The 12,668-nt window shown below is 47.7% G+C and overlaps 1 protein-coding gene across 8 annotated transcripts in view; it reads right to left on the reverse strand.

The window, feature by feature from the left end:
• The window catches only part of Vps8 (VPS8 subunit of CORVET complex), a 252,801-nt gene that overhangs the window by 33,808 nt on the left and 206,325 nt on the right, over positions 1-12,668 (reverse strand). For all 8 annotated transcript variants that reach the window (XM_076548542.1, XM_076548544.1, XM_076548543.1 and 5 more), the window contains one exon: positions 6,427-6,480. In XM_076548542.1, the coding sequence (XP_076404657.1) occupies positions 6,427-6,480 (54 nt within the window). The remainder of the gene's footprint in view (positions 1-6,426; positions 6,481-12,668) is intronic.

Raw genomic sequence — 12,668 nt, forward strand, 5'->3', positions numbered from 1 at the left:
TAAATAAAACCTGATCGGCCGTGGCTAGGCAGGATAAAAGGACAGAAAGGCAGAAGGAGACGCTGCAGCCGCCACAATGACCAGAGAGGCTGCAGCCGCCGCCATGACCAGAGAGGCTGCAGCCGCCGCCATGACCAGCAGCATGTGAAGACGCCAGTAAGCCACCAGCCACATGGCAAGGTATAGATGTATGGAAATGGATCAATTTAAGATAAAAGCACAGTTAGCAAGATAAGGACAGTTGGCAAGAGGCCTGCCACGGCCATACAGTTTGCAAGCAATATAAGTGTCTGTGTTTATTTGGTTGGGTCTGAGCGGCTGTGGGACTGGCGGGTGACAGAGGTTTGTCCTGACTGTGGCCGAGGCAGGAAAAATCAAGCTACACCTGCACAGACGTCTACTGTAGCCTTCTGCACGACTGCAAAAGCCTATAAGCAACTAAGATGTCGTTCAAAAGGTGAGTGGATAAGCAGCTGCGGTACGCACAGACAAATGCGGCTCAATATGAAAAACTACAGCAAGAAATCTTATGTGCTGACCGCTGGGTGGAAGAAACAACACACTAACCACACGGCATTTCAGGAAAGGCCAAACCAGAGGCAGCAGAGATCGGCAGTCGCGAGTATTTGGGGTGGGGGTGGGGAAGCATTACCAACAGGTGGAGCGTAAGGCTCTGGCGCTCAGTGAGGCGACCCTGTACGATCCTCAGGAGACGCAGCTCGTTACACTCGTGCCAGAACCCACAGAATCCACAACACAAGGCACCAAGCCCGAATTAAGCACAGACCTTAGTTACTAACAATGCACCAATACCGGCTCATCAACCGCGGCACCAACTGTAAACCACTCCTTTTAAGCTGACCCAACAGCTGCACCGGTATCAGCTCCATCTTTGTGGCTACTGAGAACGCCTGTCCTTCCACCTACCTCAGTGGCCTCCAGATGCCAAGAGCCATTGGACACCAGCGTCTTTACATCCGTGTGACAACGCTGGTCCAAGTCTTCACCTGAGCCTGCACTAAAACCACCGTCACCCCAGACCCTTGTTTCCCGGTGTGTTGTTTTATAACACACAGCCGAGGCACTGGAGTGACACTGAGACGCAGTTCTGACAAGGATTCCAGGAGAGCACCAACATCCATTTGGTTGTGAAGGGGAACCTGCATCTGGACAGCAGACGACTTCTCCAAGCCTCCCTCCACAGCATGACTAGAAAGGCTGCAGTCAGCAAGCACAGGGGGCTGACACACTGGAACCCCAGCCCGGACAGACAGACAAAACACTCCTACAGAAATCTATCTCAGTGCTTTCCTGGGTTCATGTTTTCGTTAACTCGTGTGAAATCACTGACCAGCCATTCTTGGGGCTAGCCAGTTTTCCTGACACTGTGGAAACAGTACCTTGTTCTGGATGTTTTCTTGTTAAACAAACAAAAACAAAAACCTCAAAAAAGATGAAATCTGAAAACATCCTGAATAGGTCTCACTGTCTCCATTCCTGACATGAGCGAGAAGACAAGGAACAGGGCTCACAACCCCAGAACACCAGGGAGAGGGAAAAGCAGCCACAGACTCTTCGGATACAGCCTCGCTGTTTGGGAACCTGAGAAGCAAGTCTTAGGACTGTGGTTCTGGGCTGAACAGAACCCACTAACACTGACTTGAAAACACATGAAGAGCAAGGGCTACCTGGTCCACCAGCTTCCGGCCTCCCAAGACCCAGCACCCAACCAAGGCTTGACAGAATCCGTTAATGGAGTCACAAACTCTTTGGCTTTCTCTCCTCACCCATACTCCTCTCCTAAGGCAGAGGTATTTCTGAGAGAGCATCAGCTGTGGATGGTCCAGGGATACCTCCAGCCCAGGGAGCCTTCAGCGGAATCCATGCACCTGACCCTTCTGCGGACACATAGCAGGGACACTGGTCCACTCCAGGAGGGGCCTCAGGCAGGACAGCAGGCTTTGTAAGGACATGTCCTTTCTGATGGCTGTGCACCTAACAGTCACAAGTTCCTAGTTGGCGTTTCTGCAGTAGTCCCGAAAGATGCACCGTAGTGCCGTGGTCTCGGAGGCTGTAATCCCCTAAGGTCCTTTGGTCTATCTCGACTGCTATGAAAATCTCCAGCTTGGACCTCTTCTAGGGGTTCCCTGTAAACTGACCTGTCAGGTTCTGGTCATCCACGAGCAAACCCTAAGAAGATCCCAGGGATGCATGTGTATCTCCCGACTGTTATTAAAGGTATCAGTGGGAGCCAATTAAGCAGAAATTTCATACACACAATTAGCTATAGACAAAGCCTATTAATATGCTACACAGAGTCTACATAAATGCTTGTTTGCGGACATTTTCATATCTAAAATGCAAAAGACTGGAGAGAGAACACAGGCTGTGCTATGTGCCACACACTGACTGCAGCAAGCAAGAGAGGAACGCTGACCTCCTGGAAAGTGACTCCCGTGTGAGATGTGCACTTCAGGGAGTCAGCAGCGCCTTCGGGGAGTACTGCTGCTTCCCCCCTTCCTCAGGTGTTAGTGCGGACAGGGGAGGCGCTGCTCACATCCTTCAGGTGCGGGTTCAGAGAGACTGTGTGCAGACACACTCAGCTGCCTCCTTTGTGTTTCTTACACGTCCCTTGTGCGGCAGCTGTTCACCAGACACAACTGCCGTTTTCACCCGTCAGAGCAACTTTGGGACAGGCATTGTAGTCAAGGATGAACCAGGATATACAGACAGAGATGGACAGAGAGACAGACACACACACATACATATAAGCGCCTGCACGCGTGCGGGGACACACACACACACACACACACACACACACTGCATTAAAGTTCACACTGCTCTTCACATAACCTTCCCTTAGAATATTGCAGATTATTCCAGAAACAGAAGCCTAGGTCAGCAAGGATGCTTTGTTCTTCCTCTCCTCGCCAGGGCCACAGACTCCCTGCCCCACCCCCTGTCTGTGAACAGCTCACATCCTGTGGGATCTCGTTGTTCATAGACCTCTCAGTTATTTGACCACAACTCTGACAACAACCGAGGGACTTCTAGGTTCTTACCGATTTAAGAACAAACATAATCAAGTGGCTCCTGCCCTCAGGAGGTGTACAGTCTAACGAGTGATAAACCCCAAGCAAGGGGGAAACTTCAGGTTGGGTGGTATGAGCTCAGATGATGATAACTCGATAACTGAGACTTGGGGGTCTCTGAAGAGTCTTCAGGGGATGGGGAGGGAAGGTCTGAGTTTATGTCTCCTCTTTTACTTCTCCTACAGCCTCAGGGTAGGGAGGGCGTTTTTCTACCTGGACAGTTCTGCTGCTCTTTCCAAGGGCCTCACCGCCTTTCTACCGACCATGGGTGGAAACTCCTACCTCAGCTAAGCAGCAGCTGCCACACACTGCTCCTCGTGAGCTGGAGCCCCACATGTCCCCCCGGAGTTTCTTACGTTTCTGTATTTAAGACCCATACAACCTACTCCCCTCCCCTCCCCTGAGCTCTGCTCACTCAGTCTTCCTGAGACACATTCCCCCTTACTGAGGCTAGATCAAGTTCTCCTTCCTTAGGGAAGCCTTCCCTGCCTACCCTGGGATAGGCGCCTGCACAGCACATGCAGTGTGATAAAGAGACGTGCTGGTACAGCTAGGCTTCAGCTCTGGGGTGGTCACTAGCTCTAATTAAGAATTCACATTCAGGAGTGGCCAGTTAACATGAATTCCCCATGGCAACTTCCAAACCCCTCCACCCCAGCTTTTTATATAATGACCAATACTTAAGAGTCTGCAAATGAACTAAATAATAATAATAATAATTTTAATTGGTAAAATTAATGGCTTATTAATCATCAGTACAGTGAATGCTGGAAATAGACTCTCATTGATAAAATAAAAGCTATTCAAGATGTGTAAGTAAGAAACAATACTTGAAAAGTTGTATCTACTGTCACATGAGGAAGGAAGAGGTGTACACTTGACCACTTAAGAATGACACCATGTGAATGCAGTCCTGGCTTGGCAGGTTTTTTGTTTTTGTTTTTGTTTTTTTTAGATAAGTTCTCACTATGTATCCCTGGCTGATCTGGAACTCACTACATAGACCAGGCTAGACTCGAACTCACAGAGAACTGCCTGCCTCTGCCTCCCAAGTGCTGGGACTAAAGGTGCTCCCAAGCCTCAGACAGGATGTTCCTTTAGACGATGTGGATTAGAGGAGCAACAGACATCTGTGGTGGCATCCTTCTCTGATGTTGGTCAGACATCTGAAACCACTCAGCCAAGGCATTGCCAAGTTTGAAAAACAGGTGTATCAACCAACTTCTAAATGAGTATCTAATAAATTCCTAGCTATACGGCAGAGTTTGCTCTCACGAGGCTGCAGAGGAGCAGCTAACCATCCCTCCGAGCCCCTCATTGTTCTTCTAATCACAAAGCACATGAGGTCGCACAGGACTGCTCAGCCACTCAGAAACGAGGCCCCTCCTCGGGGCTGGCAGAGCACCCGGCACACTTTACTTGGCGTGGTCAAGCTGCATGGTAGTTGTGAGATCACCTGTCTAGTGTTGAGATTCTTGAGGCCAAAGACTGCATTTTCACCTCTCGTCCAATGCTTAGCTCTGCAGCTAGCATAAAGAAATACTTGATGACTGAATAATAACAAGTAAGCAACACGATCAATGGAAAAGGCACACAGGAGTGTGTTCACCACAATACTCACTACGCATCCAGCACAAATGTTGCAACAGCACTTTGTTTAGTTTTTAGGGCCATTCTAAGATCATCACTGTCTCACACGGGAGGAAGGAAGAAGCCAGCTTTTAGAGTCTTTGCGTTTAAGCCCAGTTGTATGTGAAGCCGATGCCTTTAATCATCATGTTGGATGTGTGCTGCATGGGTGCTGGTCAAGAGCGTCTACAAACCAATTTCCCTCTGTGATTATTTCATGTTTACTGGGTGAGACGAACAAGCCTCTACCGTGACCGGCTGCTAACGGCACCCAGAGATTCAGGAAGGTCTGCACAGCAGTGGTCAGACTTGCTGTGGACGTTTGGGAAGGGGCCTAACAGGAGACCCTTCAGTCCTTGGGAACTACGGGAAGCTGGTCACCCTCCCTCCACTGCCTGGCGCAGGAGATGAGCACCTGTTTCAAATGTGGTCCTGCCTCCATGATCACGTGCTCTTAAAGCCCACACCCACCAAGCTGCCAGGCTGTGAATCCAAACCCACACAGGAAATGCATCTCCTCTTCCCTGTGACTGCATTTCACAGTAGTGACAAGAAGCTAACTGCTCAAGTTACGGCGAGGTGGCTCTGAGAAGTCACATTCTGCCCTCCGTCTTGCCTGCCTGTGACACTGGGAAAGTGCCGAGCCATTCCTGTCTGACACATTTCAGGACTTTTCAGGTGTTGGGTCTTGTTTTCATCCCTTTTCTGTCTGAAGATGTCGGAGTTTGCGGGCAGAGAAGAGGGACCGGTGTGTGTCCCGCTGCTTTGAAGCTAAAGCCAGCTGGGAGTAAACAGAGCCACAAGCTGTCGTTTGTGTTCCAGACACTTTGCTGACATCATTGCCAGCTAAAATTTAAAAAAAGGTTGGGGAGGGCACAAAATCAAAATCAAACACCAAACCCCAGCACTTCAGCCATCAGAAAAAGCGGTAAACGAAGGCGAAGGGAAGCCAGGCACCTGTGGTTCTCAGCCTTCCCGACGCCGTGGCACGTTACAGTTCCTAGGGCTGTGGCGACCCCAACCGTAAAATTATTTCGTTGCCACTTCATACTTATAATTAATTTTGCTACCGTTATGAATCGTAATGTAAACACCTGATATGCATGGTATCTGATATGCGACCCTGTGAAAGGGTCGGGACCCACAGGTTGAGAATTGCTGCTTCAGACACCAGCTGCAGCAGGACAGAGGAAGGGGCTGTAGAGGGTCTCTTACTGCTGTCTGAGCATAGTTCCGGTCAGAGACTCATAGTTCCGGTCAGGAACAGTGGCACCGAAGACACCCGGTCCAGCATCTACTGATGGCCCTTACGTGGCGTGTGCTGAAAAGCAGTATCTCTAGACAGTTTATTTTGGGCACAGCTACCTGGAGAGAAAACGTGTCACTGAGAAAACAAGACAGCTTTCCCCTCAGAATATTCTTCATCTGTTATTGCCCTCGGACACTGCCCTGGGAGGCTGTGGATGCTAACTCCACAATGCATACAGTTTTTAGTTGCCAGGAGACTGATTGCTGGGCCCGAAATCCCAGAGGGCTGGTCTGGAAGAATCAAGGAATCCTAGCAACAGATCAGAGCATCCAATCAGAAACAGCCTGAGGATGTTAACATAGGTAAACAGCGCTGCTATTTACAGAAGACTGACCACACTGGAGAATGCGCAGGAGGAGAAGGGAGTTCTCTGGGCCGTTTGCCTTTAAAACTCACCTTCCTGGCAGGAGGCTCCCCTTTGGACTGATGATAAGATGGCGACGTTTTTACCTGGAAAAAGGGGAAACATTTCAGTAACTTTTTAGATATGGTTAAACTTTATTTGACTCACATTGCCAAAAATTCAACTTAAATGGGTGTAGGCAAGCTTAAAATAACAATAACAAAACAAAACCCAAAATACCCAAGCTACTTTCAGAGGAACAATGAATACAATTTTATGGAAAAAATTTCCAGAGATCAAAAAGTCAATTATGAAGCAACCGTGAAGTATGAGGAGGATGCGACCAACAGAACGATGGTGTGTGTTCACATGAGTAGACGTGTGTGGGTGTGTACGTGTACGGAGGCCAGAGGGTGTGAGTGTCCTCAAGCACATCTCCACCTCACGTTTAGAGACAGGGTCTCACGCTGCACCTGGACTGGCCAGACTGGCTGGTGAACTCATCCACTGCTTCTGCCTCCCCAGAGCTGGGAATACAGGTGAGTGGCTTTGTATGTGGCTATTGGGAATCTGAACGAGAGTCCTTATGCTTACATGCCAAGTACTTAACAAGTGAGCCATCACCTTTACCTTCAAAGTGGTTTTGATCAAATGGTGAGGAGCTACATTGATTTTTTTTTTTAAGGTTTTTATTTATTATGTATACAGTATTCTGTCTGCATGTGTCCCTGCAGGCCAGAAGAGGACACCAGATCTCATTACGGATAGTTGTGAGCCACCATGTGGTTGCTGGGAATTGAACTCAGTACCTCTGGAAGAGCAGCCGATGCTCTTAACCATTCGGCCATCTCTTCAGCCCCACCCCCACCCCACCCCTGCCCCAAGGCTACATTGTTATGAAGCCTCACTGGTAATGCCCATCGGTGTGGTTACAAGCAATGCTCAGCACTGCAAAGGCCAGGAAGAAGAGAGCTCTTGCTACAATGTGGGTGAATCGCAATTTGAGCTGCACAGAAGTCAGACGAAAAGCACATATAATTAATTCTAGATAATGCAAATAATCTGGTGTGTCAAGGAACCAGTGCGTAGCTACCAGGGGCGGGAAACAGTTCCCGGTGGCGCTGGATGGAGGCAGAGCACGATCATGAGTAGGTCACTTTATCTGTGCACATCTCAAATTCATGCACATTATCTATAGTTTATATCAATTATCACATAAAAACATTTAGATACCTTGTAGAATACAGCTACATCATTGGTATAGAAACTTGTAGCTTTATATGCTGTGTTAGAAAATAAAAAAGGCTTCAGAGCAAGAATCTGCATTTCAAATTTAAGAAACTAAAAGAGGATGAAAATAAAACCAAACTAAGTAGAAGTAAGGAAATGATATGCAGAGGCACCAAAACAACACAGGCCGCTGCCACTGCGGTTCTCACTGGAACGTGTGGGTAAGCGTCTACCGCTGAAGACCATGAGTACTGGTCACAGGGCACGGAGCAATCAAGTCGGTACTGACCAGGAAGCTCCTGCCCGCTGTCCTGTTTTCACAGCACCGAGAGAGGCGATGTATACCACTGGCAATGGAGAGTCATCAGCAGTCTTTCCATTGTGAACCTGTGAGCTGTCAGAGTGACAGGAACGGCAAGACCCGTCCCATGGGTGCATGGATGTTACGCGGGTAACCAACTGCTTTCTGACTGATTTAAGGCCTGCTCTACAGGAGGAAACACATGTGTGGTACTATAATCTGACTAAGAACCCATGGCCTGGGAGCTCACAGGGGAGAACCTGTCACTATTTCTTTTCTAGATGAACACAGAATCAAACGGCCCTCGAAGTTCCTGTCTCCACACCCACGAGTTTGTGCGGCTCTCAGGCTTCCTAAGAGAAGTCTCTTTGTGCAGCCGGTGGTATGCACAGACACTCACCACAGTCGGTGGGACAGCTACATCACCACCCACCCAAGGATCGGGGACCATTCCAGAAGAGGAGAAGGAAAATGTAAAGAGGCAGAGAACCAGAGCAGAACAGAGTCTTCTGGACACAACAGGACCACTGCACTCATGGACACAGAGCAGCAATGGCTGCCGGCACCAGGTCAACCCAGTCAACATTCCAACACGTCTTGGGGAGAGGCTCATGAGCCCCAACCCCTCAGTGAGGAGCTGCCAACAATGGACAGCTTCTGGGCGAGGCAGAGTCAGCTTTTGTTAAGGATGTGGCCTCTGCTGGGCTGACCCCATTCCAGGGGATGGTCCCATAACCAGGGGTATCGGGCAGCACAAATGGGAGCTGCTGGGTTATTTTAAAAAGAGGAGATAAAGACGGGAGGGAGTGGAGAGGAGGGGGTGGGAAGAATTAGGGGTGGGGGGTAAATATGATCAAAATACATCATATGCATGTATGACTTTCTCAAAGAATAAAAATACCACATTAAATATGTACCAGAACCAGCAGAGACCTGCTGGAGCTCAAGTCTGAATACAGCCAACAGTGGGTTAATGAAGGCTGCCATTCATGAGCTGTTAGGTTGAATTGGGAAACAGATTCAAATTTTACCCAAAATGAGCTAGAAATGGTCAAATGACATAAAGAAATAAGATGCAAAAGAGAAATATGAAATAAGACACGGCAGAGAACCAAATGAAGTGTGTAAGTTATCAGAAGAATGTGACTACAACGTCTCCCCAATGAGTGCGGCTACCAGTCTGCCCTGCAATTTAATACTTGAAGTTAGGCTCCTAAAGCAATAAAACACTAGCATACGTAAGATTTATATTACAACTGCTGAGACGTGGAGGTGTGAAACCATGATTGAGTCTCATGTTTTGAGGACTGAGTCCTTTTCCACAGCATGGAATAAGGTTCTAAGCAACTCCAAGTTTCCCAGAGAACATGAGCACCTGTCTTAGGGCTCTATTGCTGTGAAGACAACTCTTATGAAGGAAAACATTTCACTGGGGCTGGCTTACAGTTCAGAGGTTTAGTCCATTATTGTCATGGTGGGAAGCAAGGCAGCGTGCAGGCAAGACATGGTGTGGAGCTGAGAGTTCTACATCTTGATCCAAAGGCAACAGGAAGTGAACTGAGACACTCAATGTGGATAAGACCTCAAAGCCCATCCCAACAGTGACACACTTCCTCCAACAAGATAACACCTACCCCAACAAAGCCACACCTCTTTTTTTTTTTTTTTTTTTTTTTTTTTTTTGGTTTTTCGAGACAGGGTTTTTCTGTGTAGCTTTGCGCCTTTCCTGGAACTCACTTGGTAGCCCAGGCTGGCCTCGAACTCACAGAGATCCGCCTGGCTCTGCCTCCCGAGTGCTGGGATTAAAGGCGTGCGCCACCACCGCCCGGCTCACACCTCTTAATAGTGCCACTCCCTTTGGGGTCATTTTCTTTCAAACCACCACATTCCACTCTATGGCCCCCAAAGCCTGAAGCCATATCATGACGAAAAAATGCATTCAGTCTAACTTCAAAAGCCCCATAGTCTACAACAGTCTCAAACTTATTTAAAAGTCAAAAGTTCAAAGTCTCTCCTGAGATTCATGCAATCTCTTAACTGTAATCCCCTATAAAATTACAATTTAAAAGAAGATCACATATTTCCAACATATAATGGCACACGATATACATTACCATTCTAAAACATGGGAAGGGAGCACAGTGAGGAAATACTGGATCAATGCAAGACTGAAAACCAGCTGGGCAAACTCCAAACTCTGCATCTCCACGTCTGACGTCAAAGTGCTCTTCAGATCTCCAACTCCTTTCAGCTCTGTTGACTGCAGCACACTTCTCTCTCTTGAGCTGGTTCCACTCCCTGTTAGCAGCTTTCCTAGGCAGATATCCCATGGCTCTGGCATCTCCAACATCTTGGAGTCTCTAAGGCAATCCAGGATTCCCTTTCATAGCTTCATGCAAAAACCATAGGCTTCCATTCAGGGACACTCCTGACAGATGCCTGGCTTCAGCAGCTTTCCTTAATTGTGGAGGCAAATTCCATAGCCCCTTTCTTCTGTCCTTAACTCCAGAACCACGTGGCCAAAACTGCCAAGTTCTGCTGCTTATTAGGGCTAGAACACGGCCCCCTTGTTCAATTACATCTTCACCAACTTTCTGTTTTTGATGGCTTCCTGAATTCACTGCCTAAGCTTGGCTGTCCTGTAACCGGATCTGTACCGGGCTGGCCTTCAACTCAGTGATCTTTCAATTACATCTTCCCCAGCTCTCTCCTTTCTTCACTGCCCAAGCTTGGCTGCTTTGGAACTTGCTCTGTAGACTAGGCTGACCTCAAACTCCTGCCTGCTGGGATTAAAGGAGTGCACCACCACACCCAGCTCTAAACTTTTTAAATTCCTTTTCACAAGTTGGAAATTTAGCTGGGTGGGATCTTGCCCTGGGGTCACCACTCCCTTTATTCCATGTCCTAATCTCCTTTAATTCAGGATTTAGCCTCATTCCACTCTCTGGTGCTCCTTTTCTCCTTAAATATTTTTCCTTGCTCAGCTTGTTCCTTTTCGTTCTATATCTTCATTAGAGTCAACACTAGTAACCACACAAAAGAGTCTGTACTAGGCTGTTTTGAGATTTCCTCTGCCAAGGGAATTAATCCAAAACTCTTCACTTTAGCCTCAGGAAAACTTAAGCAGCCACAATCTTCACCAAAATACCACAAGAACAATTTCTAGGCATCATACTAAAATTCTTCTCCTCTGAAACCTCTTAAGCCATCTCCCCACAGTTCAAATCACTCTTAGCACCACTGTCTTTCAGGCTCCTACTGGTATGGCCCATTAAGCAGTGCTCAAAAGCATTCCACTGCTTTCCTAATGCAAAACTCCCAAAGTCTAAATAAATTCCTCCAAACAAAAGAGGGTCAGGCCGTTCACAGCAATACCCTAATGTGGTGGCTTGAAAGAAAACAGTCCCCAAAGGGAGTGGTACTTTTAGGATGTGTGGCCTTGTTGGAGGAAGTGTGTCACTGTGGAAGCAGGCTTTGAAGTCTCCTATATGCTCAAGCCATGCCCAGTGAGACAGACCACTTCCTGTTGCCTGCCTATTAAGACCTAGGATTCTCAGCTCTAGCACCACGTCTGCCTGCACGCTGCTATGTCCCACCATGATGACAATGGACTAAACCTCTGAACTGTAAGTGAGCCACCACAATTAAATGTTTTCCGTTATAAGAGTTGCCATGGTCATGGTGTCTCTTCACAGCAACAGAAACAGAAACTAAGACAGAAGTTGGTACTAGGGACTGGGTGTCTTAGGGTTTCTATGGCTGTAAAGACGCAACATGACCACAGCAACTCTTATAAAGGAAAACATTTAAATGTGGTGGTTGGCTTACAGATCAGAGGTTCAGTCCTCTATCACCATGGTGGGAAGCAAGGCAGCGTGCAGACAGACATGGTGCTGGAGCTGAGAGTCCTTACATCGTGATCCAAAGGCAACAGGAAGTGAACTGAGACACTGGATGTGGCTTGAGCATATGAGACCTCAAAGCCCACCCACACAGTGACACACTTCCTCCAACAAGGCCACACCTCCCAATAGTGCCGCTCCCTTTGCGGAGCATTTTCTTTCAAACCACCACAGCATCCCTGTGGATTTTGAAAGCTGGACACTATTTTCCAGAGGCTGCATAAAGAACAGTTACAGTGCTGACTAGTTAGCAAGTACCTGTACAGAAGACGGATTCTCTATCCGTGGAGTGTTTAGGAATTTTAAAGAAACATAAGCAGTAGACTTAAAAGTGAGCAGTTACTTTACTAGACATAGGGGAATGTATCTACAATTAGTCTTAATACATATTTGTGACGTTGGTGTTTGTTTGTTTTTTGTTGTTGTTAACTTGACACCAACTGAGACGTCTGGGAAGAGGGTGTCTCAATTGTGAAAATGCCTCCCTGAGACTGGGCTTTGGCAAGTCTGCCAGGCATTTCCTTGATTAATGATTGATGTGGGAGGGACCAGATCGTGGTGGGTGGTGTCTCCCTTAGCAGGCGGTCCTGGGTTGTGTAAGAAAGCAGGCTAAGCATGCCATGAGGAGGAAACCAGTAAGCGGCACTCCTTCATGGCTGGGTTCCTGCCCTGACTTCCCTCAGTGCTGGACTGTGCCTTGAGAATTGTGAAAGGAAATCAACCCTTTCCTCCCCAAGTTGCTTTTGGTCATGGTGTTTTATCACAGCAACAGAAACCCTGACTAAGACAAAGCTCACTGCTCACATGGAGATGACTGCAAGAAGGGAAATAATATATAACGTATTTTATGTGCCAAGCACCA

Source organism: Peromyscus maniculatus, chromosome 12 (genome assembly GCF_049852395.1).
Source record: "Peromyscus maniculatus bairdii isolate BWxNUB_F1_BW_parent chromosome 12, HU_Pman_BW_mat_3.1, whole genome shotgun sequence".
NCBI lineage: Eukaryota > Metazoa > Chordata > Mammalia > Rodentia > Cricetidae > Peromyscus > Peromyscus maniculatus.